The sequence below is a fragment of the Pangasianodon hypophthalmus genome, chromosome 5 (genome assembly GCF_027358585.1).
Source record: "Pangasianodon hypophthalmus isolate fPanHyp1 chromosome 5, fPanHyp1.pri, whole genome shotgun sequence".
Taxonomy (NCBI): domain Eukaryota; kingdom Metazoa; phylum Chordata; class Actinopteri; order Siluriformes; family Pangasiidae; genus Pangasianodon; species Pangasianodon hypophthalmus.
Genome location: NC_069714.1, coordinates 5984346 through 6012100, shown reverse-complemented (window position 1 = coordinate 6012100; position 27755 = coordinate 5984346). Strand labels below are relative to the sequence as shown.

Below are 27755 nucleotides of genomic sequence, written 5' to 3'. Positions count from 1 at the left end.
TCATTTCAGTTCATCTGATTTACTATAAACTCACTGTCATTTACAGCAGTGTTCACATTTCTATCGATGTTGAAGCATTCCATTAGCAATGCACTGGATCACATGATGTTAATAAATAAAGCAGAGGGGGAAATCCTGAGTATAAGATGATACGTACTAAGATCTTTCAACACATTACTCATCCTTATAATTCTAATTCACCTTAACACACCACTTATAGGAAGGATCTACCCTGAAACATATTAAATGTCTTTATATTCAAATATTTGTGATTTGTGATTGTGTAGTGCAAATTTCTTGGTTGAAGCTGTATTTCTGGTATTTTTGTAAGATGTGAGCGATTCAACAGTCCCAAACATTAGGAATAAAAGTCAGCAAGAGCAGCGTTTCTCAGTCACATCAACACCATATTAATGAGCAATCCAGCATAGATATCGGAGACAACAAACGCTGGACTCCTAAATGCAATGCAGCAACATGAGACAGTTATGATGTAGAGACGTGGCTCAGCCAGACAGATGTGAGGGCATTGACTGTGGTATTAGAAAGAAAGTTGAAGCTTTTGAAGCTGATCTGTTTGAGCAGAGTGTACAGGTAAGGAGGTGAGACAGCTGGACAGACTAAAAGACTACAGCTCTGCTACATCTGCTACACCCCTTAACTAACACCTTTTTAAAGCACATTTTGCTTGTAATACAGCACTCAATCTTTCTGGGGTAAGAGTCTACTAACTTAGAAAATCTTGATTTGACAATTTTATTCCACCCTTCCTTGCAAAAATGCTCTAGATCTATCAAATTGCAAGGAGATCTCCTATGCACAACCCTCTTCAAGTTGTTCCACAGGTTTTTGATAGGATTTAGATCTGGGCTCTGACTGTACCATTCCAAAATGTTGATCATCTTCTACTTCTGAAACTGTTCCTTTGATGACTTAGATTTGTGCTTTGGGTTGTTATTGTGCAGTAAGGTCAAGGTTTTCTTCATCTTCAGCTGTCTAACAGAGGCCTACAGGGTTGGTTGGGGTAAATATTACAAAAAAAAGAGGATCCAAAAGCGGTTCAGAAGGAACATCTGTGAAAATTTCTCTGTCTATTTTAAGCAAGGCTTTAAAGTACATGCTAAATTTTACTTTATGCAAAACACTTCCACTAACCTTCAGCTAAACGTCCAAATCTGATAGTGAAAATAAGATAACGTGTACTCTGCCCCCTGCAAAGTGGAAATGAAGTCATTTCTAATCATGGCAACTTCACCATTGTTTCCTGTAACAACAGAAGGTGAGATGGTAGAACGTGCAAGTGTCGATATTTTTAACACAAAGGATGTGAATGTCTAATAATGAAGATATGATTGTCTTCACTTCCAGTACAGCACAGGAAGTAGAGTTTTGAAAAAAAAAAAATAAGGGTAATAAATAGCTTACCTTGGTGTTATATGTTATCTTGGTTTTAATAGCCATCCTCATTAATAATGTGCAGAAAATCTGAAAACTGCCTCAAAATTAAGCACAACTCGGCAATGTTACCATTTGACAATCAAAATTAATAAATCAATCTCACTACAAATTACATTCAGTAGTGAGGAATAGGGTTAGCTACTCACATTGACATTGCTCACTGTAAGACTTTACTTGAATCATGTCATAAATGTGTCATTGAAGATGTCATTTATACCTGTGTCATGTTAGCATTATCAGTAACTACCATGACTTAATGATTAATTACATGACTTCTATATAATAACCTCTAAAACGATTTAAATGTATTTATACCACAGCTCTGTTGAAGTCTCAGTTCTGAGAAGGTGTTGGTTAAATTTTTTATAACACCATCTCTGACAGTAGTTCCGGCTGCAAGGCAAACCGCAGGATTATATCTATTAATGCAGTTGTTCTAATCGTTATCGTTTCTATAATAACAACTTATTCACAGGGGCTGGTGTGGTGGACGTTCTACATAAACAGATTAAAATTGTGCCTAATTGTTCATCATATGGTGAAATTTTCTGTGAGGAGATGTTTATTTATCATTTTTGGAAGGAGACTCCAGTGTCAGTGTTTTGTAACAGTCAGACTTGTTTGTCCAGCACATCCCAGAGATGCTCGATTGGATTGAGATCTGGGGAATTTGGAGGCCACGTCAACACCTTGAACTCTTTGTCATGTTCCTCAAACCATTCCTGAACAATTTTTGCAGTGCGGCAGGACGCTTTATCCTGCTGAAAGAGGCCACTGCCGTTAGGGAATACCGTTGCCATGAAGGAGTGTACCTGGTCTGCAACAATGTTTAGGTAGGTGGTACGTGTCAAAGTAACATCCACATGAAAGCCAGAACTCAAGGTTTCCCAGCAGAACATTGGCCAGAGCATCACACTGCCTCTGCTGGCTTGCCTACTTCCCATAGTGCACCCTGGGGCCATCTCTTCCCGAGGTAATGATGCACATGCACCCGGCCGTCCACATGATGTAAAAGAAAACACCTTCTTCCACCTTCTTCCATTGCTCCATGGTCCAGTTCTGATGCACACATGTCCATTGTAGGTGCTTTCAGCAGTAGACAGGGGTCAGCATGGGCACTCTGACCGGTCTGCCACTACGCAGCCCCCTACACAGCAAGCTGTGATGCACTGTGTGTTCTAACACCTTTCTATCATAGCCAGCATTAACCTTTTCAGCAATTTGTGCTACAGTAGCTCTTCTGTGGGATCAAAACAGACAGGCTAGCTGTCGCTCCACACGCGCATCAGTGAGCCTCGGGCACCCATGACCCTGTCGGCGGTTCCTGCATATCAGGAACACCCCACAAGACCTGCCATTTTGGAGATGCTCTGACCCAGTTGACTAGCCATCACACTTTGGCCCTTGTCAAAGACACTCAAATCCTTACGCTTGCCCTTTGTCCTGCTTTCAACACATCAACTTGGAGAACTGACTGTTCACTTAATATATCCCACCCCTTGACAGGTGCTATTGTACCAAGATAACAATGTCATTCACTGCACCTTTCAGTGGTTTTAATGTTATGGCTGATTGTTGTAAATCCTACAATCATTCAACCAATTGTTCTTGAGATATCACGCTAATGAGAATCTCAGATGGCCACATGGACAGACAGACACATAAAGCCACCACCACCAAGTTTCAGAGGCATAAAAAAGTTGTAATCATTGGCAAATTGCTGTCATATAAAACGTTGGTTATATTTGTATAACAACATGACCTTTTGTGTTTTACTCCTTACTTATTGCACATTAATATGTTATTTGCAGGCTTAAAAGTTCACCATCATGACAGTCGCTGTACCTTTAACATTGTGCTGATCATGTGTGTGTCATAAATTTTGTTACAATCAGAAAACACTTTGCAAATGTCACATGATTTCAAAGATTATGACAGCTTGCACATAATGGAAACATGGCACTCATGTCATGGCAGCTCATGGTTATGTTAGTCTTATGATGCAGGGTTCAAGTAAAGTGTTACTTATTTATCTCCTGGTTGATGCAGTATATATAGATTCAACAGGAAGTCCTTAGCATTGTGAAAGTGAAATGATAAATGCACTATATTGAGTACAATATGCATGTGTTTTGATGTATTGTGGTAGCAGCAGTATAATTTTAGATGTATGTAGACCAATACTGACTCATAGCTAAAGGAACGCTTTAGAAAAAAAACTGCTCTTCTTTAAATACTTTTCATTCATTAACAATTCAACCAGCCCAAGTTGAATCAATATCCTCAAAACAAGGTGTACAGGGTAAAACAGTGTTCTTAATAATAAAACTACCCCACTGCTGGATCTCTGAGTGCAGCCATCTTGAGAGAAGAAAAAGTTGGTGCAGGCCTCAGGAAGTGGTGAAGCATCATGTCTGCGCTGAGACCCACAGGCAGTGAAAAGTCTGCATCTACCACGTGAGTCAATCGCACTTCCTCTAAATGACACTCACTCTCTCACACACACATTCTTTTCTTTTACTGTCCCACCATCTCTAACTGTGGGATTATCTAAAGACAGCACCGCGGCCATATCATCAGATGAGCAGGTAAGGATAGATTTTATTTCGCTAACCTTCATTATCATGACCTTATCAGCTGGATGATGGTGAAGACTGGAAAATGGAGAAATCTCGCATGTGACAAACGAATAGCGGTTAGATTTTAAATTTGATTTTTTTTTTTTCCTGCAGGTCTTCCTGAGCGCTTAGGGCCGATCTAGTGGCCAGAAAATATAGACCTACACATATTATTTAGATTTACAACATGCTAAATATATTTCGGATTAAAATATTACAATGGCACAGGTGCAATAACAAAAGCAATAAAAAAAAAAAATTAAAAAAAAAGGTAACCTGAAAACATTTTGCTAGGGTTTTGCTACATGTCACCGTATTGCATTGTAATCCTAAAATGTGGTGAAAAACACTGCAGTAATTTATATGCCATATTGCTGCCTCTGAAACTTTTCCTTACATAGACACAAGACTCTGTGCTCCGCTGGCACTTGATTTCCGTTACCCCCTTTTTTTCAAGTGATTTATTTATTTCCTGTTGTTTCAAAGAGTGAACTGTTACTATGGAACGACGGGGCAGAATTCTTGTGTGTGCTTTGTGGGCGTAAGGTTTAGGGTTTCCTCACATATTAAACTGAAAACGTTCCATAACTGGAGTTGTAAACATCATCTAGACTATGAACATGAAAATGAATATGAATATCTGAAAAATTGACAGTTTTGGCTATTTGTATCTCAGTGTTTTCATTTAGTCATATTTATTGACCAATTGTTCCTAACTAACCATAAGCAATATTTATATCATCTGTGATATGGCCTCATGTTCTTGGTGATGAACTATTACAAATAAATAATTACCTTCAGCATTAATACAGTATGTAATAATAATAATAATAATAATAATAATAATAATAATAATAATAATTTTAACCCCTTAAAGTCCTGGCTTGTTCTTCATCTTACATCATATTATTCATAATTTAATATGAGTAACCTGGGAAATGTGACTTATAATAAAATTATAACTAATCATGTAGCCTAATACACAAATAAGTTAAAGGTTACGCTGAACTAATAATCTAACCATATTTACTGCTTAGTATTTCTATAACTACCAATAATTCATTTTTCAATTTTTGTTAGGTTAACATAAAAGCATAATCTACATCGTTAACGCTATAGTTATCTTCAAACTATAACCTTCAAACTGTTTCATAAGGTAACGTTCTCCATTCATGTTCCCTGCATAATTACTGCATTAGCTACTCTTAGCAAACTATGAACTATAAATTTTATACATTTATAAACGTATCGCTAATGAGCAAGCCAGAGGCGATGGTGTTGAGGAAAAACTCCCTGAGACGATATGAGGAAGAAACCTTGAGAGGAACCAGACTCAAAAGGAAACCCATCCTCATCTGGATGACACCGGATGGCGTGATTCTAAATAATTCCCTTGTATACCTGTGAAGTATATGGCCAAAAAGTGCAACTGTGTAAACAGGAAATTCATTACAGTTTTCACGTGAAGTCTATTTTGTTGAAGTTATCAACTGTTCACTGATGGAGACTTCAGTGCAAAACTGTTCATGGCAAATTGCAGTCCTAAAGCTATCATAGCAACTGTAGTCCAGAGGCATCTTCACGGTTTTTAAGTGGTACCATCCACATTAATTAATGATCTTTAGGCTGTCTGTATGGCGCGATCCTCAGCTACAGCGAGTGATTTCCAAGTGAGTAGAACTCCAACCAGAAGTAGGGCATCAGGTTGGCTCAGGCAGGTCCGGAGAACATATATCATAATAATACATCATAAAAATTGGTCACGATAAGGTCTGTAACAGTAATGTAGGTGGGTTATTATTATTATCAAATTATTATTATTTTACTCCTTGATTAAAATCACAAAGCTCCACACACAGATCTTGGCTTATGGAGTTCAGCTGCACTGAAAAAATGGAATATGTGGCCAGTCAGATATAACTATATTACATATAGGCTGTGATTAAACCGCTTACACTAAATTGAATTCAATTATTTAGAGTGAATGTGATCAGTTCATGTAGTATTAACATGATCCATTCATGTTATAAAATCGCACAAGGATGTTTAATAATAATTAATTAATTATATTTAAATTAATTAACATTAAATGTGTGGTATAATAACACATGGGACCAGCGACCCAAGTTTGATCCAAGTTTGATTTTTCGTCAGTGTAGAGTTAGCATGCTAACTAGAGCTAGTATTAGGTAGGACGGCCTCTTGATGTCACTTTCAAGCTGCTTGAAAGCCAAGTTATAATACCATAAACAGGCAAAATTCGGCTCATAGAGATTTATGAGCATGGATAAAAGTGCCTCAGCTTCATCGCCTTCACCAGTAATAAATCATTCCATCTTACAAGACCACTCCCAGTGTTTACTCTGGTATTCCTGTTTTTTTGAAAGTACAGCATGTTTTTTTTGATCGCAGGAAAATTACCTGGCTGCGCTGGGCACTTGCTGAATTTAGCGATAATTTTTTCTTTCTGGACAAACTGAGATGAAGGTGGAGTGAAAGGATTTTGGGGATTGTCTATACAAGGGCTGACAAAAAGGCCCATCCAATCACAAACAAGCAATCCAGACCATAATGCAGTTTTCTGATTTTTTTCTCAGCCATGTAATCCACTTGTGCTTAGGTCAATTATTTATTTATTTATTTATTTTTTAAAATCATGTTTATATTTTCTGCGTTATTTGTAAAAGTAAGAAAAATTGTCTATTGCACCATTACGAGGTTCAAACAAACTCATTGAGTCCAAACTCACGCTCCTCACTCTTGTACCTACACACCTTTTCTATGAGTTCTACCGTAGTTACGGAATAATTTATAGTAGTAAAGATAAAAACTAGAATATTGAAAATCCATGGCAATGTTTATGAGCGTGAAAAACTCAGACGACAACGGATACACATTTGTTTGCAACCTATTCAAAGCAGAAATGAAAATTCTGACATCTATAACTTTAAGCACTGTTGTCTTTTGTTTGCCATCGTTGTTGATTTCCTAGCTGGTTATTATTCATCATTGCAGCAAACTTAATTCTAGCTACATAGCTAGACATTTCCAGATAGGAACTCATCCAAGAGTAGTGGACTGTGTCCTCTCTGTATCTGTTGCTTTTTGTAAATGCTTACTGTTTTACTATTATGTAAGATTAAGTAAAGAATGTAAAGTTATGAAATGCTAATTGATTCTTTCTAAGAGTGGTTTACAAATAGATAAGCAAAATCTCTGTTACAGTATACACTGAACAAAACATGTATATTTTATTTTGTGCAACAGATTAAGAGAAAATCTCAGAGTTGTTTTTCCAAAGTTGGACTGAAGAAGTAGCTTCACTGTAGTTAGCATACTTTGCTCAGTAGCTTGTCGTGTAGCTAGCTACTTTCTGAAAAGTTATGGCTGTTGCTTAGATATTTTTAAATCATGAGTAGCTTGTAGCATGACATGTTACAACTGCAAAGTAGCTTCTCCAACACTGGCTATAAGACGAATAATAAGACAGGACTGAAATAGTTTAGAGTACTGATTACTTTGTCAACTTTTGTTTTATAATGTATTAATGCTGAAGTTCCTTATTTACTTGTACTAAGCAATCACTTCCTTTAAATAACCGCCCCAACATTTGCTGGTGATTGTGACCTTAGTTATAAGCATAGATGGTATAAATATGCATTAATGTTGGTGTTTTTTTTTTAGTAAACACCTAAAATAATACAGGTGTTAGATACTTTTACACTGTTCAGTCATATTTACTAATGCTTTAAATAATACATTCTCAGCAAGCTGGCCACAAACAGTTCTGTCAAGTTACTTAAAAGCTAGCAGAGAGTAGTGAAAACTGTTACATGCACTGTCTTCATGGCTAGATGTTGCAATGATGCAAGCCTTCGTTTCAGGAAGTTGACTCGACGTCGTAAACACATGACGCTAGGAAGTGAGTCAAGACCTACTAATCTACATTTTCTTCATGTCTAAAATGTACACAAAGAAACCATAGCACACTGCTGACACAGCCTAAAATGTTCTATTTCTCTGGAAATGTCGTACTATGCTATATATAGTCAACTGCAGAATTACTGGCACCCTTTAAGAAAATGAACAGGAAACATATAAAAAGAAGAACACTTTTAATGAGTGATATTTTGAGCTTAAACATAGGGGGATGCTGTATAGTTTTATTATCTGCACTTTCACAGCTAATATTGAGCCACTGAGCCACTTCCTGTAATGTCTATCAGGGGTGGAGACACTCGTACAGCAGCTTGGCTGTTCCTCCATGTAGGACATTTTGAGCTGTCACATTCTTAGGTTTGCATATGTGGACTTCCTTCTTCAGATTTGTAATTTAGGTTATGTTTGGAGTCAAGTCTTAACCCTGACAGGTTTTGAGCTAAAATACACTTATATTTTACTCAGCATTGATGATCCCCCTCCAAATTTTACAGTGGATATCAGGTTATTCCTTGTATGCAATCTCATTTTTCACAAAAAATGTTGTTCATGGAGAAAAACAAAAAACAAACAAAAAAACCTATAGGAATAACACTGCCCCTTAAAACAAAACAAATGGGAAGTGGTCCAACAACTACACTCTTGGGAGACATCCACAATACCACCACACCACTGAGAGCAAATGGACTCAAAAGATTGTTAAGATAGTGTGTTTTCACCATACGACTATTCACCACGTGCCAATTTCATTTACACACTAATATAGTGATACATATACACTGCCCTGTTTTCAAATAGGGTCAAGTGAAAGTAATAAAAAGGGATATTACAAGTGTATAAAATGCACCTTCAAAAAAAAAAAAAAAAGAGACATATATCATTTCTAATAGTAAATACTGACAATCAGTAACCAGATTTTATAGATTTTCATATAGTGTATATGTCTATCTAGATATAGCATTGGTGATATAACGCTGTGAAATAGCTGTGAGAAGAGAGTGGGTTTAGAACTTAAACTAAGCTCATATGACATAAATCTCATTCATATGTCGAGCTCACATGATCAGTTATTAATCAGATTATTTAGCTATTACCAAGCTAACTATAGTGACTTTTTTTTTGCAATGGAGTATTTGTGTTTTACGCCATATCCACCTTGTCTCGCTACAAATCCTTTTAGATCACACTCCAAAAAATGATTAAGAGTGTGTCCCGTCTTGAAAATTGAGGCTTTAGAGTTATTGGAAGAGTGCATGGGAAAGGTTCAGGAGCACTTTTTGATTTATCTTACCATACTTAGCCCCACCTGGCACGGCATCTTACAAAAATCCTTAAATGTCTGACCTTATCTGTGCTTGTCCACTCTTCCAGCACTAGCGCCATGCAGAATGTGTCGAAGCCACCTCCTCCTCTGGTGCTGCCTCAAGGAGCCGTAGCCATGAGGATGAAAAGCTCTACAGGCAGCGGTGAGCGCCTGAGTCAAACCAAATCCATGGTCATACCGGACCTCGACACACCACAGAAACCAGTGAGACAGCCTTCTTTTTCTACACACACACACACTGTCCCATTTTCCCTACCCTCTAACTGTGACTTCACATTAACTCATCGTCAACACATATTCATCGTTAATCATCATTAATTTTCATTAACTTTCTATAGCAGCAGCTCTGACAGTAGCGCTGTATTTCAAATCATGTGTATATTAATGTCTTTGTTCTTCATTCACTGGGAATTATATGGCAGGACTCATCACATAAACAGTGGACAGTCATTCATATGGTGATGTTTTCTGTAAGGGGACATTTATTTATGATTTTTGGAAGGAGTCTCCAGTGTCAGTGTCATAAAGTAGAATTACTCTACCATAATTTTAATTAGCTTTAAAGAACAACAAAAAACAAAGCTGCAGGAGTAATTATGTCAGGTGTGGGCAGACGAGGAATTAAAAAAAAACAGTCTACTGCGCACCTCTACACTTCATACAGAGGAAATTAAAGCAATTTGAAATGACAATTTTGGTCACGTCGACCATTTAAAAAAAAAAAAAAAAATTGATTAAAAAATTAAAAAAACAATTTTGGATACATTTTGTCTATAACATTTCTTCAGACTGTGGTACTAAAATATTAAGCATCAGCAGTAAAGTGTTTATTTCACTGATCACATTATCTGAAACGTAGTATATTTTTTAGATGACTAAAGCTCCGCCCACTTGGCCCAATCATATCATATAGCCATGCAAAGATTTACGGCGAAATAAATATTTAAATTAACATCATGCAAATCTGTGCATACGTAATTAGACAGAGAATCAGTCACATAAATAAATATATGTTTTTTGGGTTCCAATACATAAAATTACTCGTAGGTCTTTTTTTCCCCGACTCATAGAGTACATTGATCCGGCTTTCTTGCCTGTCTGCTGTTCTTTTTCTGAAAGCCCCAACATTTGAGTGGAATGCTGTGCAAATTCCTTGTGTGGTAACTGTACACCACCACACATTTTTTGCATTATATTACCTGATTACTCCACATTTTAAAACAGGAGGATGAGTTGACGTACAACACAACAGGAGCTGTACAAGTCTACTTTTCAAACAGTCCTGGAAATAATGTTCTATGCCAGTATATCAGTTAGATATTTCAGGTTTCCCTGTCACTGTACACTTCCAATCAAATCTGTAGTACCAAACACCTACAAATATTCTGGCCACTAAGAGACTATCCTGTTCTACTCACAAAACCGCACTAGAAATTCAGGAATGTGTGCTGATTGATAAACCCGAGACTTAACAATGTGATAAAGACACAGAGAATAGACAGTAGAGGGCAGACGAGCACTGTGGTACAAAGCCTGCACCGTCTACTGCTTTCATAAGACATTAATATCACTTACTGACTGCAAAGTTACGGCTCTGCTAGTGCAAAAACGCAAACCAAGGTTAACCGAGTGACGAAACTTGACCTTAAAACATCATCCTCACAAATAACGTTAATGGTATTATATTATAGACATTTGTTTGATTTGTATGTTAAAACTGTATAATGACCATTGGTGGAATTGGTAGGTTTTTGGGAACTGATCCAGTCACAGAGCCAAAACATCAAGCTCTACTAAAGTAATTATGAGTGAGTCATTTAGACTGTACAGAACGACAATCAATGGCAAACCTTATTTTCTTTATTTTCAAACAAAGGCTGTGTGAGAGGGATTTCTTTGATTCACTGATGTCTTTATTAGGGTAAAAATCTATCACTATGAAATTCCCTAATTTTTCTACAGCTTAACCGACATCGCAGGAATCAGTCCCAGCACAACACCAGTCAAGGTGTACCACAGGTGTGTGTATTTATCAGATAATAAGAACCATCTGCACCGACTTTGCACATAAGCACTTTTAGCTAGCTACTTAAAATGCTACTGGGCATCTATTGCTAAGCAGAGAACAAAACATGGACTGAATTAGAGTAGCATCCAAAGGATACAAAATTGTAATTAAAAAAAAGTCAAACATATACAGTGAACAAGTATTATTGTAATTTTTTTTTTTTTTAGCTTTTATGGTGATATCTACTGACTTGTTGTTAACTGTATCACAGCTCCAGCCAAGTTTGCATGGGGTTTATCTCAACAAAACCAAGATCTCTGAAGGAGGAAAGAAACTCAAGTATGTAAACCTATCATTTTGTCCCTGAACATATTTCATTCTTCATATTTATTCATTTTGAGGTGACATATACTTTGTAATTATATATACACTCTTAGGGCCGTATTAGGAGTTGGTGACTGAAGTCATTATTTACATGAGGAAAGTTGATATTCTGAGCAAATCATTCAGGGACACAAAAATCAGACTGAAAATAATACATCATATAATATAACATGATATAATACGAAGATGACAAGAACTGAAATAAACATTAAGTACAGTAATATTGCCTTATAATACTATATGAATAGTCCTAACTGTAACTATCACTGCAAATTTGGTTTAATTTAACAATATGGCTTCCATTATTCTGAAGCTTATAAAATAGCACTTGATCCAGCACATTCAGTTATTTAACATTTTAGTTTTTATATTGTGCTCCAACAGTCATTTGTACACATAAGTTAATGAAGCCACAAGGTACTATATCGGGATCATGAAAATCGTAATGTGTGCCGGGGGGTTTTGAGCCATTTTACTACACTTACTACACTACAAAATAGCCATTTTGCTATTTTGACTTGTCAAATTAATAAAATGTCAATGTTTTCATTAATTCGATGCACTCTCCTTTAAAGAAAACATGATTTAAAGCAGATATATTCCAACCCTTTTCCCCATGCACCCCATTTCCCTGTTTTTTGAGAATGTCCAATTAAAATGTTGAATCTGCCACAAAAAAAAAAAGGATTTAAAGTGACCATACTAAAAGTGTCATATTTATGTATTTAAAGGGACAATAATATAAGCGCCACATTTGTGTATTTAAAGGGACAATACTATAAGCACAGTATTTATGTATTTAAAGGGACAATAATATAAGCGCCACATTTGTGTATTTAAAGGGACAATACTATAAGCACAGTATTTATGTATTTAAAGGGACAATAATATAAGCGCCACATTTGTGTATTTAAAGGGACAATACTATAAGCATCATATTTGTGTATTTAAAGGGACAATACTATAAGCACAGTATTTATGTAATTAAAGGGACAATACTATAAGCTTTATATTTATCTATTAAATATTGCCCTCAAATGTCATTACATAGTTGTTTTGAGTGTATGTACAGCCAAAAACCTGCACACTTCAACGTGACATATTGTGGCTACATCAAAATGTTAGACAGTGGACTTAATACCGCTCCTCACTTGATTCGATATCATGCATGAAAAATGTGCTGAAGTCAAACTAAGACATGCCTCAAGTGCACCATATTGGTATTAAATTCTAAATGCGTGCTAACAACTAAAGTCTGAATATGGCCTTTAATTATTCCTTTTCTATGTACATTGTAGCTGCTGTCTCTGGAATGATTACATTCTTTTGTTTAGTAGTGACTACAGATTATTAATAAATTCCTCGGCAGGAAAAACTGGACATTAGCCTGGGTTGTCCTTTCGTCAAATGAGCTGCATTTTTACAAGGACAGCAAGCAAGAAGCAATGGCCAGTTTGGTAAGGTATCTGCATCATGACGTACGCACGCATATGATCAGTAAACGTCTACAGACGTACACATACAGCACCATTGCTGCACTCAGGAAATACAGTAGAAGCTGAACTTTTAACAACCTTGATGAAGAAAAGCTGAATAATTCAGTTTTTATGTGCATGTTCGCATGTGTGTTTTGTGTTTCAGTCCTCAGACTGGAGCTCTAAGTGTTGCCAGAAAGCTTGTCTCTTCATATAGATCTAACAGTTGCAATGAATGTTGGATAAAATGGGTGATTTAAAACAGAACCCACTCTGTTCACCCACATGGAATCTCTCACCCACACTCACTGTTCTGTTCACATTACCTTACTGGATCTGGTACTGAAAAATTACTTCTCTTTACCTTATTTTCTGTGAGCTATTGGAAAAAAAAAAACCAGAAATGCTCAACGTTCTTCATCGTCAGTCATACTTCCATGTACTGATGCTGTAGGAGAAGAGGAATAAAATCAAAAGCAACAAAAAATGGCATGGAAGAAAAGTTAATAAAACAGAGAATGTACAGGTGGTCAGTTACACATTCCTTAATTCAGACACAACCATCTCATGTTACACTATCACAGCACAAGCAACATTTCAATGCCAGGATTTTTCTTCTTTTGTCACCAGCCTCCATTTGAAATTGATCTGATGTGGCTCAAATGTAAATATGAAGCATTTATTATTTGCTGTTCAGGTATTTCACAGTTGTGGACTCTGTTATCCACAGAAACCAGGAATTAAACCAGAAGGAGTGGACCTCTGCGGTGCTGTCGTAGAATGGACAACAGAGAAGTCGAGTCGGAAGAATGTGTTTCAGGTTGGAAACTTTCTGTTAACTACTAAGCAAAAGAAAAAAAAAAGTGGAGAGTGCTTCTTTTGAAGCCAATTAGATGCAATCACTATACATCTCATCCGCATCATGGTCCAGCTGCCTTGTACCTTCCCTAGAGATTAGGAAGAGACAGCAAATATAAAATTATGGCTGTGGAAAGTCCATAATGACCCAGTCATCTAACTATGTTGTGAAGACATGCATACCAAAAAGATATAGTGTGAACAAAGTGAAAAAGTGTCATTTCCTAGATTAAGTGTCACAAAAGTGTCACTTTTCAACCCAACTCAAATAAGGCGTAGTATCAGCTGGGGGTGTAACACAATGCCATTAACTCTATCTGTAATCTGTTAGTGCTCAAAACATTCGTATCTGTTCTTATATTTATATTTAAACCAGAAGTGGGCGTGGTCTATACCAGAGTGGTTTTTTTTTTTTTTTTTTTTGGTTAACCCTACCACTATGCCCTGGAACCACTGTAAAACACTGAAATAACAGGCCTGCTGGAAAAAGAAGTCATTTTGTATTCTCAAATTATAACATATGGCAATTTTACAGAACATAATTTGGTTCAACTCCTGAACCAGAAGCTGTGTGGAAGCATTCTGGGCTAACTACGTTCCAAATCAAACTGTTACTTAGGCTACAGTTGATAACAACAGCCATCTAATAATATTTGATCAGATTTACTTCAGGTTTGCGGTTTGTTACATTCCAGAAAGATCAGAAAGGTTCGCTGTACAAAGTACAAACCTTGAACTCCTTGCACAACTTTTTTTTGTTTCATCTTGAAGGATTCCAGTCCCTAAAGATTGCAAGGTTTTTTTTTAAAAAAGAACAAAAAAGAACCAGAACATTTCCTACTTTTTGTATATTCATATTCTTTTAAGTTATTCCTCTTACACCAGTTGGTTGAAATGTGCAAACAATGGGCCTCATTTATCAATTTTTTAGTAAAGTTGTGTGTAAATGTTTGCATAAACCAAACTGAACTGAAAAGTTTTGGAAGTGCTGATTTTCTTCATACTTGTGTGTGTATGCTGATGAATGCCAATCACCTGTAAATAACCAAGTGCATGCACAGCACAGCTGATTTAAATGTCGATCAGGGTAAAGCCTGAAAAACAGAAGTGGATGTTATTTTGACTCATTACTATGCCAATACCAAAACTTAACAATATATAATATTAATAATAATCGAGCGTTTAATCTTCCATCAGCTGAGGCATTTGTTTATGGCGTACAGCTATGCGCAGACAGACCAGCCCATCCTCTGTTTATACGGTGCTACTTCCTTTGTCATAATTAAATAATCAGTTTTATTTGTCTTAATTTACGAGTTTGTGTTGGTTCAGTTTCTTAAATTTTTATATTTTTTAATTACTGCCAATAATATAAAATGACTGGTTTTCACAAAATTTTCTCGATTGTATACTTAATCCCTGAACTAGCACGAGGATGTGTTTGTGATAGACTCCAAAAAACTTCTATAAGTCGCTCTGGATATGGGCGTCTGCGAAATGATGTAAGCGTAATAAAAATAGGCAATTTGAACTCAACAGTATAATCCATATATAAAAGTGCAGTAATCCATGCAAATTATATGACTGAAGTCGATCAAGTCGAGCTTTACATTAGTTAGTCTTCGTACGCATAAATTTACAAACATTCAGGAGCACGAGTAGGACACGAACGTTTTTCTGCGTTTACAAGATTTTCATGAAGACCAAAGATGAATGATTTGCAGATAAATCCGTTCATATCCAGCTTGATAAACAAGGCCCAGTTTTTTTATTTATTATACACCACATCATGCTTTTTAACCGTTTATATGTTTAATGTTGTGCAACGTCCACGAAACAAGTTAATTCCTGTTATCACTTACTTTATAGCACAACAAGCTACAAGTAATTTCTTCGCCAGGCTCTCGTTTTTCTCTCTCAAAGTTAATAATACAAATAAAAACGCAGTTTGTCATGTTACAGAGACACCACAAAGTGCAAAACCTTAACGAAAGTCTTAAGGACTTTCTCGTGGCAGAAAACATCACAGTCTTACCTCGGACTATTACAAAGCACTGACACTGGAGACACTAAGTATCTCCTCACAGGAAACTTCTCCATAATTACACACTGTGAGATTCTCGTGGGTTGTGATGAAAATGAGGAATCGGGAGACAGGCTCGGGACAACTTAAACGGCTCTTTATTTTCCGTGCGTTTGTCAGCACTTTCTAAGTCTCACAGTGCCTCAAACAGAGACATGCACAAACAAAGACACAAACGCGGTTCGGCTCGGCTCTCGCTCGCTGGCTTCCATGCCACTTCCTGCTTTTATCTACTCACCGCTGTGAACTGAAATACAGAACACCTATTAGTAAACCACAGGTGCAGCCTCATCCCTACCACTCATTCACCAGCCTTCACCCTCACAAACTGGCACTCGACCACATCCCCGCTGTCACACACACACATATATATATATATATAAATGACAAAGTATTAGTATAAGCATATTAATATACACCTTGCATCCACTCTATTGTAAGAGATCTGCTGTTAAGCAAAATTAATCAACACCTTCTGACCAGTCAGGACTGAGAATTCAACAGTGCTGTGGTACAATTTAAGACAATAAAAAAAAAAAAAAAACAGGTGGTATTTTCCTAATTATACTTGGCAAACGACTTAATCAATGGATAGATAGCTTTGTTCAACTGGAGATGCTGAGCACAAATATTAGACTTCTGAGTACACAACTGAGTGAACTTCATTATCTACTCTAAGCTTGCTCCCTAGATTATACCCAGGGTGTTAAGTGTGCACTGACACAGCATTCAAGCACCATTTAAACAGAGCTAATCTTTGGACGAGTGCTTGAGGAAAAGTCGAATATTTATCAATACATGGACAGATGCGCTAGAGCACATAATGAAGCGAAAAGAAAAACGAAACACGGATTCCCGATCTCATCTCAACTTATCATCGCCGAGCGCTTCGCCACTGGCCAAAAATCTTTTCTCCATGGGAGATTAAAAAGGCATTAAACTGTAAGCTTAAGTAATCCTAAACTTGATATATAGAAACACGTGCTTGTAACACTATTAGCAGGCCATTTTGTGGTCTGATAACGCCGTCAATCAACTTGTGTGGATTAGAAAGGAGTGTGGAAACTTCTGGTCAGCTTAGAGGACAATTAAGATTTCTGTCAGATGAAATACAGTTCAGATTTAGGATAAGTTCCTTTTTCGTGATCACTTTTTAAGCATTCAGGGCTGAGTTTTAGTTCCTTTCACTGTTTTAGATATTCTCGTTTCACGGTCTGGACTAAATTTTTACTCCCCTGCTTTTTCAAGGATTACATTAATAGCATTCCTCGTTAATATTATGCTTGATTTTGTCACTTAGCCTACGGCACATCAAAAATATCCTGAAATTAAAAAGCATTGGCAAACTTGCCATAAATTATACTTATGACATGGACTAGTCGAGATATTGAATCCGCACGGCGTGCAAACCTACAATGTGCTTGCAACTGGGAAGTGAAATATGAACCCGAGTGTTAAAGTCAGCAACTCCCTGTGTTCAGCTAGGAAGACTTTCACCACAATTGCTCTTAGTGATCCAACCCATACACGCTTAATGGATAAATCTGAGGTCGTGGAGCAGGGAACCACATTCAGGTATCACTTTCAAAGCCTTGTCAGAAACCCAACCTGTTTTCCCACATGGACATCAGTAACACTAGAAGTTGAGGCAACAGCACACTTTTCCTACAGGAAGGCTTCTCCTACCACTGAAACAACACAGCAGCTGGTATTAAGGTTAACGCCTGCCTTTACACGGATTGTTTGACTCATCATTTCAAAACACAACATTCTATCTGGATGACGATACTGAACAATCCTTCAATCACACCATAAATCAGTAGGAAAGGGTGAATCATATACAGTAAACATGAAATGACTCAAAGTTGTTAGATACACAGTTGAATTCTTGAGCACCTGTTTGCATTCCAAGATGTTATTTTGACAAATTTGATCAACCTTCATAAAGCAACACCCACTTTCCACTGCGAAATGTGCATCCTGAAAGCAATATCAGTTCACATGGAAACAACACAGCTTAGATATTCGAACCTGACAGAATTGGGGAAGAAAGAGATGTTGTTTTTGTCTCTCAGCATCAGATACTAACTCATCCTCTGTTAAAAAAAATCTAAAACAGCAACGTTTTAATATGTGTGGTGGCCTGAGAAGATCTTACACATTTTCTACTGCAAATAGTTTTTAAACACAACAGGCTTTCCTGCATCTACCTCTACATTTATCTACATTAAACTTAATCTAATTATGGAAAAAACAACATTACTGATACATTTTAAAGTATTATAAGTTTACAATGTTAAATGAGTTCTCACTTCGATAATCCTCAACTGTCTCATCACCTGAGGTAAAAGTCATTCGCCACACTGTCGTCTCTTCGGTCAACTGAAATCTCAGTTCATGCTCACATCAGTGGGGCACATCACATCACGTGTGTAAGCGATCTGCTCTTTTTTTGGTAATGTGATGGCACAGGAGCATTGTGGACAATTTAAGAGTCAGTATCTGTTTTCAAACTGAATGAATTAGACTTCTGTCTGTTTTGCTATGACAATAACTTGGTCAAAGCCTTATCATTCATTGCATAAGAAAACCACAACTTTTTAGACATCTTTAGGTGAACTGAGTGCATTTACTGCTGTGTTTGTTAAACTGGCTCCTTACCGAACATGAGCTTTGCAAGTAGACACTGTCAGGTAATGTAGGCGGAAAGGGGTGCAACTGCAGAGAGAGTTTATTTTGAAGAAACAGACAGACAAATCCAAATCATACGGCAAAAACTTGATCACAAAACAGGCAAGGTCAGGCGATGTGCAAATCACAGTAAACAGGCAAATCCAAAAATCCAAAATCCAGAGAAACACAATGGCTATGTTTACATGCACATCAATATTCCGATATTAACAGGAATTTGGCAATATTCTAATTAGTATTGAGTCATGTAAACACCGATTGCCCGACTCAGATTAAAACAATGTTCTGGTTCCCACCCCTGGAATATGCCTGTTTTATGCATGTAAACACCTTATTCAGAAAATCCACTGAAAGGAGATATAAGCACCTGCTCAGTCCACAAGGAATTGTGGGTACGACCAGATGCTTAGCTTAACAGATGCTTATCTGACCCTTTCCATTTCGAGGCGGGGTTGTCAGGCATTTTTGATGGCGAGAGGTCTTAGAGTCCTAATTAAATTAGTGTGAAAAATGGTAATAAAACTAATAACTAATAACTGAGCATATTCTATAACCAACAGCAGCATCTCCTGGGAAATAACAGCGGAAAGGGAAAAGATCATGTGTAGATCGGCATACTTACAACAACCATGTGTACAGGAATATTCTGATGCCTGTACGCATATAAACATCGTATTCGGGATATGGCTGCAACCTGAATGCAGACCTTAAACGGAATTTGATGTGCATGTAAACGTAGACAATGTCAAAAACCAGAGAAACGCTACACAAGAAAACAGCTTGGTAAGGTCAGGTAGAGACACACTGAGCGCTACTTTGCAATGAGTGACTGTTTGTGAGTCCTTTATATAGTGTGATGGTGATTGTGTTCAGGTGTGTGACTATAAACGAGACAAAGTCTGGGGTTGTTAGGGAGTGCGGCCATGTTTGTGTTCTCGGTGGATGTGCGAATTGACCTGACAGACACCAAGGGAAGGTTAGAAAATGTCCTAAATAAAAATATTTCCATGTGATTTGGAAAAATATATTGATATTTTCTTGATTACAGATATCAAAGTAAATTTTGGTCATAACTTCAAAAAAAAAAAAATTTAATTAAAAATGGCCACAATCTTTTAGTAAAGTAGTAAAGTTGGATGCAAGTGTTTGCGTCAGATTTACAAAGGTTTCAGAAACGCTGATTTTCTTCGTACTTGCATGTGTATGTTGATGAATGCCAATCACTTGTAAATAACCCGGCGTGTTCCTGACACAGCTCATTTGCATGTTGTGACGACCACAAAACTCCATAAAAGTTCAAGAGCACAGACAGCTGTGAGCATGAAACAATCAATCTGAAAGAAAAAAAAACAAAAAAAAAAAACTGAAAAACAGAAGTGGAAGTTATTTTGACTCACTACTATACGAAATAGTTTATAATGCATAATATTAATAATAATAAGCGAGCGCTAAATCTTCCGTCAGTTGAGGCATTTGTTTACGGCTTACAACCTCTGTTCATACACCACGATTTCTACTGTCATAACTGAATGCTCCTTTTATTTATCTTACTTTATGAGTTTGTGTTGGCTCACTTTCTTTATCTTTTATATTCTTTAAATAAATGTCAATAAAATAAATCGACTGGTTTTCACAAAATGTTCTCGATGGTACTCTTAGTCCCTGACCTAGCATTCACCTAGTGAACTAGCATGAGGATGTGTTTTTGATCGAGACTCCAAAGCTCTTCTATAAGTCGCTCTGGATAAGTGCGTCTGCTAAATGCTGTAAATGTAATAAAAATAAGCACGTTAACCTCGACAGCATATTCCAGATATAAAAGTGCAGCAATCCATGCAAATTGAATGATTTCAATTCGATCAAGTCAAGGTTTACATAAGTTAGCCTTCTTATTCATAAACGTACAAACACTCAGAAGCACAGGTAGGATAGAATTTTCCATGAATACCAAATCTCTTGTGTAAACTCTCGTACGCATGATTTACGCATTGATAAATGAGACCCAATGTCTTCAACAATGTGAAAATGTTAGATTAGTTCTACACACAAGGATCCAGTGTTAAACCTAAATGACATATTTCATAAAAAAAAAAACTTAAACCTAAATGACATATTTCATTAAAGAGCTCTACATTGCAAGCAGAAAGCATGCACTGTGAGAAAGTACAGGAGAGTAATTTCTCATTAGAAGAACTAAGGACATCCAAAAGGACTCCTGGGCTTTGATACGAGACACCTAAATTGGGTCATTGTATCTCACTAGAGAAAAAACGCTCCAAGTCAAAATCCGACTCGATATCAACAAAGATGACTTATCAGTGATATAAAGCGTGCTGTAATTCCTCATATGGCACCTTGGAGGCTGTTTAAGGATCTAAAGATCGACCATATCACTCTCACACTTTCTGACATGCACAGAGAGACTGGATGGAAGCCCAAGCTACTTAGCCTGATGGGGTAGCTAACTAGTCCAATGTAGAGAGGATTATTTATTAATATGAGCTAATGCAGTGATGTGTTGTCTTCAGTAATTATGAAATGCTTTTCAGGTTGTCATTTATTATATAAATCATATTGATGACTGTCAAGACAATAAGATCACAAATGGAGCTTATGAAAATAACATCAGGATGATTATCTAATGAGAAAAACAAAATATTTTGTCATCCATTCCCTCAACACAGTTTATACATGTGGACTTCTAACAGCCATTTTTGGGGCAATAAAGCCACAGAAAATTCATTAGCATATAAAACTATTTATATGCTTTAGCTAACTTTAAACATAAAGAATAATAATTTAATAATTATTTACAATTATAATTTATTCGGGTTATTTCGTGTCTTCAAGAATGTAGAAATGGGATGCACAAAATGGCTAGAAATGTTTTCGTGAACCTTCAGAAATTTCTGTTCTGAAGGTCCAAATGGAAATACGCATACTGAAAAAAATAATATTGTAAGTTATAAATATAAAAAAATAATTAAGAAGCATAAAGAACTGCTTTTGGGAGTTCTTGGATGTTCTTGAAATTGAGTTGAAATCAAATCAATTCAAATCATATTGTGACATCCCTAGAGATTCCCTCACCACAAAAAAAGTTTATTTCTTGTGGTTGATGTGGTCTGAAAGTGTTTCTGAACCAAAAGGTGTGCACACACGTATCTCAGCCTCAATCCAGAGATTTCAATCCAAATCAGTTACAAATATGAAATATCCTTCTTGCATAAAAATCCTCAAGAACAAATCTTTGAAATGAAGATCCCGGATACTGATATGGACACCATTAAAAATGGAAACACCTTCTGTGTTAGCAGAATTAACAGTGTAAAGATATTAGCAGGATGTTATGCTCAGCATATACTGCTGGAGAAGAGAGACTCGGGTTCAGATGGACTCAGTTTGTCTTTTTTTTTTCCCTCATAATTTTAACCATGAGCAAGTCCTACTGTACCACTAACTATGTCTCATGTCTCAAAATAGCTATCAAACATGGAGAGGGTGTTAAACAACATGAGCTTCCTCTGACATGTGAAGCTGTTGCATCTTTTCAAACTGTCGCTCATGTAACATCATTGTGCAGCTTGAGCTTCGAAGGCGAGCACTGTTGCTCGGTAGGAGAGAGAAAGGCCAGTTATGCTTTTTAAACTCCCATCCTTGAATTGCTGTATCCAATATCCAGATGCTGATATGAAACCTAAGAAAGTCGTACCATTTGGGAAGCCCCATGTTGGTGAGAGTATGCCACAAAAATTACTACAATGCACAGAGCACATCCTGACCATGTTTTTGTTTGTTTGATCTTTAACTCAAGCTTGAAGCATCATTCCATCATTGGTGGAAAAAAAAACACCTCACCCCCACTTATCCTTTGTTTTCTAGCTTATTAAAGTTGATGGCCTTCTAAATCAGACTCATTCCAAGTTCAGTGTAAAACTGGAGATAATTAATCCCACAATCTAAAGTGCTTCAAAGATGTGTCTTTATGAAGCACTCAAATGAATGTTTAATTTAATAGAAAAACATAAATGTGAAGTTACAAATGGCATTCTGCTCTTTGTACTGCTTTGCCTTATTAAACATTAATTAACAGTCCAAGTGTGAGCTTGGATATTAAAATTTCTCCTCATTAAACACAGGCATAAAAAGGCATTGCATTCATGCTATGCTCCTTTTTATTTCCTTACAAAAACACAGAACTTTGTAAGAGTTTTGCAGTGAGTCACATAAAGCCACTTTAAGAAACATTTTCCTCTCTTACACTTGCACTTCATCATTTTATATGTACTCACCTCAACTCTTACATAAAGAATATGGTGATTTTGCTGATTGAAAAATCATTACAGAAAGGCTTTATATTCACACTTGTCACTGGGGGAAAAAAAAGAAAAAAAAAAAAGAATGGGGGAAAAAAAGAATGCCAATCAAGTCTGTTTCAGTTCCTGGTTGTAAAATTACAAAATATGCAAAAGTTCAAGGGCGTGAATACATATGCAAGGAAGGGAGTCTACCAGCGGGTTTGTAAAACTGGTTTCAAAAGCCAATACCTTGAATGAATTTAAAATGTAAACTAATCATTTTCCCCAAGTGAAATATACATGCTAAAGGTTAAAAAAGGCAGACCTTTCAGGGTACCACACCAGTCACAAGTAACAATTAGTACTTTTTCGTATATCAAAGTTTTGACGTCCTAGCTAGCAAAATCCTAACGTTCTGTAATCTGAATTCACACCTCAACTTCGATCTTATATCATACAAATTCTCAAACTAAAAGTAAAATTTTCAGCAGCAGCCAAAAACAGACAGAACCTTATTATTCTGTCTAATCAAGTACTACTTGGTTTTACAATGTTTCTAATAAAGCAATCTTACTAAATAACTTACTAATAATAATAGCAGAGAAAGACATTTTCATTTGGTATCCTCCAAAAAAGACCTTGAAATTTTATTGTACAACATTTAACAATATTAAAATGCATTACAATATACATGTTCCTGTGCAACCACACAAACACGCCTTTAAAATGTGCTGCATAACCTTCAGTCTCCTGTTACACTATGGTGTATTAAGCACATTGCATGTGGTCAGCTAATGTCTGTAATATTTATTGTTAATGTTATCTGATGTTAGCCACAATATTACTTTTTTCTGCTAAGCCGAAGACCGGCAACGTTGTAAAACCAGCAAGTACAGTACATTTATTTTTTATTACTCTTATGAGTCAGATGGAGAGTACCCGGCTAGCTCAGATGGTAGAGCATGGGATCCTTGATCTCAGGATTGGGGGTTTGAGCCCCATGCTGGGCGTCAGCCCCAGCCACTGGGGGTGCACTATGTGGTCTCTGTATGTGGACCACTGACCATCACACCCACCTGTGGTTCTTCCCCAAACTGTTGCTGCAATGCTAGAAGCACACAATTGTATAGGATGTCTCTGTATGCTGTAGCATTACAATTTCCCTTCACTGGAACTAAGAGGCCCAAACCTGTTCCAGCATGACGATGCCCCTGTGCACAAAGCGAAGGTTGGAGTGGAAGAACTCGAGTGTCCTGCACAGAGCCCTGACCTCAACCCCACTGAACACCTTTGGGATGAACTGGAACACCGACTGAACCCCAGACCTCCTCACCAACATCAGCGCCTGATCTCACTAATGCTCTTGTAGCTGAATGAACACAAATCCCCACAGCTACACTCCAAAATCTAGTGGAAAGCCTTCCCAGAAGAGTGGAGCTTATTATAACAGCAAAGAGGGAAAATCTGGAATGGGATGTTCAACAAGCATATAAAGATAAAGCACGAAAGGTCAGGTGTCTGCATACTTTTGGCTGTATAGCGTATGTTGTGTTCATCCTGGATACTGACTGGCTTGTCAGGAGAACCTTATTAAACCAGCTTTATCTGAGTTTGGAGATAGAACTTAATTATTATTATTATTATTTTTAAATATTACCACATACACTTTGCAAAAAAGTGTGCTCCAGTTTATGTTGTTAACACATTTTCGACTGTTTTATTTTTTGGTTAATAAAAAAACAAACTCAAGAGCTGAATCCTTGTTAACTGTTTTGGTTCGTCTCAAAAAGCTTCAAACTGAGATGATCCCTTCTATTCACCTCTTTCTGACCAAATGTCCAGCTACAGCTCAAACAACCTCGCCTACAGTTATCGTCTCGGTTTTCACTTTTGCTTCATGTTAACATGGGATGAACCAGAGATAAATTGCAAACAGACACTGGTAAAAGCATTAGGGACTGGGATTATGAGCGGCAGCCAAAGGATAAGATATGAATATGTATATGAATAGTGAGAAGACTAAAATCAGGTTGAAAAATGTATACTCCTTTAGTGAGAAATGACTGTTTCATCTGTCTATTTCTCTGATAATCTGCCTGAGGTCAATAAACTAAAATGAGATTCTTTGAAAGAGATTTTCTTTTTCCTTTAAACCTTTAAAGAAGGTTTACTGCCAGGAAGCTGACTGGTCATTAAAGAGGAGTTAACAGAGTTTAGCCTTTAATTAGTTAAAGGAATCGTTTACCCAAAATGCTAACAATGAATGAAAGCTCATGCCGGCATGAGTTGGTTTGCATAATGTTCAATTTTTTATGCTGGAATAGCAACAAGTTTTCTGGATTCATGATTACTGTAAGGTTGATTGGTCTCAGATGTGTATTTAAGTATTGATACAGCTGCCAATTTCATTTTACAAGAAAGGACAAAAACATACATAAACATTTCAGCTTCTTTTGTGCATGGTTTACTAGAGCACATATTTTATCCCACCAATTCGAAGTCCGCAGTTGCACAAACTATAATGTTCATGTCCATAGGCAGACTGAGATTTAGAACAAACACACTCACTCACATGTTCTACATCTAAAAATGGAGATCTAGCAAACCCATTCTGACATTCTGCCCCAAATCATTCCCTGTATATGCCCACTATCCCCAAAGAGACCGCTCCAATCCCATCTGCCATTCTCTCTCAAAATCAGAAAAGCTTCTTTCCAAAAGGCACAAACTTTCAATGTCTATGTAGAGGGACTAGGAGAGAACAAGATGCCCTGTGATACCATCTGGTATTTTTAGATACTAGCAACGTTAAAACAATTCTCGCTTTTGTACGAATGCAGTGTCAAACAGCAAGCATCAGGAAATTCCAAGGGTATGTGACAACGCTGACCTTAGCAGGGGTGTTTGGTAGGATTTTCTGTGAAAGGCAGTTATGCTGTGTGACGGTGCCATGTGCAGTTACGGCTCTCAGAGAAAACAAGGGCAGCATTTAGCAAGGTATCATGCGAACTGCGATGAGCCCGAGGGAGTATATTCGTTTCTCACATCCTATTCAGCCTTTACCATGATGGCATAGCACAGATGTAATGATGCATTTGAAATCAACAACCATGCAGTCATCTATTTATTAATAGGCTACTTTACATAAATGTTCCTGTAATTCTAACTAAAAACAACAAAAAGAGGAGCTTGTATTTCTAAGATCACGTTACATGGCCAAGAGTTTCTGGACACCTGAGCATCACACCCAAATGCGTTCCTTCCTCAAATTGTTGCCACAAAGTTGGAAGCACACAATTGACTAGAACTAAGGAGCCATCACTGAATATACAAATCCCCACAACCATGCTCCAAGGTCTAGTGGAAAGCCTTCCCAGAAGAGTGGAGCTTATTATAACAGCACAAGGGGGACTAAATCTGGAATGGGATGTTCAACAGGTACATGGCAAGGTAGGTTTTATGGCAAGTGTAAAAGTACAGCTTGATGGCTGCAATTGTGAATAATGGCAAGCCTGAACACCACCAGTGAATGATGTGCCAATAATGTTCCGGTTCTGTGTGTGAAAAACACTCCACAGAGCATTGGAAGGTATGGCGTATTGGTACCCTGTGCACCGGCTTGTACAACCATTCTATGCATGACCCAACATAAGAGGACTGATTCCTCAGGTTGAGCCTGAGGATTTTACCAGCTCGAAGCCTGTGACCCCACTTATCAGCTACTTACAATGCTGTCATAACATCTTCACAATGACACTTTGACGCCAATTCACACCACCAAACAACAGTCATATGACCTTAAAATGGCTTATTTCTCTTGATATTCTAGTGAGAGATAATATTTCCATGAGATGCCATATGATAATCTGATCATTTAGCTACGGAAACATTTAGTAAGTATTCATTTTAAAAGTATGCAATCTTTATTATCCACAGATAACAACAAGGTCTGGTGAGGAGCTGCTTCTGCAATCAGACGACTACCCCACAATCAGTAAATGGCACGATGCCATCAAAAAAACAGCCGACCGATCGGTGAGTCATTTTATTACAGTGCGGCTCAGAAAATTCAAGGGAAATTCAGTATATGCTATTAGTGCCTGAAACTGCATCTTCATTACAAGACTCGTCACTATACATAAATAATTTGTACATTCATTCAGTGAGTGAGTGAACACATTAGAAAGAGTCTAAGTTACTCCCAGTATGTAATTCAGACGTATGCACCGTCAAGAATTCTTTGTCAGATGTGTATAGATCTTACAGAACTTACTGGCCTGGAGTTTCCTCTGTAACCCTTCTTACTTGTGAGATATTTCAGAAAATGCTGATCCAAGATTTTCATGCTCAACAATCCCTATAGTTTACACAGAATGGTGCAAAAAACAAAAAACATCCAGTAAGTGGCAGTTCTGAAGATGAAAATAATTTGTTGATGACAGGTCAGTGGAGAATGATCAGTCTGGTTTGAGCTGACAGGAAGGCTACAGTAACTCAAATAACCACTCTTTACAACCACGGCAAGCAGTAAAGCATCTGAGACACACAACACGTTGAACCTTGAGGCAGATATATTTTCAATCTGTCTAGTTTTGGTGATCCTGTGCCCACTGTAGTCT

At 37.1% G+C, this 27755-nt stretch overlaps 1 protein-coding gene across 2 annotated transcripts in view; it reads left to right on the top strand.

Annotated features, from left to right (window-relative positions):
- The first annotated feature begins 3917 nt into the window (after window positions 1-3917).
- The window catches only part of arhgap15 (Rho GTPase activating protein 15), a 41438-nt gene continuing 17600 nt past the window's right edge, over window positions 3918-27755 (top strand). Inside the window, exons 1-7 of one of the 2 annotated variants that reach the window (XM_026928148.3) lie at window positions 3918-4046; window positions 9387-9543; window positions 11302-11358; window positions 11619-11686; window positions 13101-13188; window positions 13937-14026; window positions 27073-27171. In XM_026928148.3, the coding sequence (XP_026783949.3) occupies window positions 4039-4046; window positions 9387-9543; window positions 11302-11358; window positions 11619-11686; window positions 13101-13188; window positions 13937-14026; window positions 27073-27171 (567 nt within the window). In that variant the 5' untranslated portion in view covers window positions 3918-4038. The remainder of the gene's footprint in view (window positions 4047-9386; window positions 9544-11301; window positions 11359-11618; window positions 11687-13100; window positions 13189-13936; window positions 14027-27072; window positions 27172-27755) is intronic. The other variant, XM_026928149.3, reaches the window with a different exon arrangement.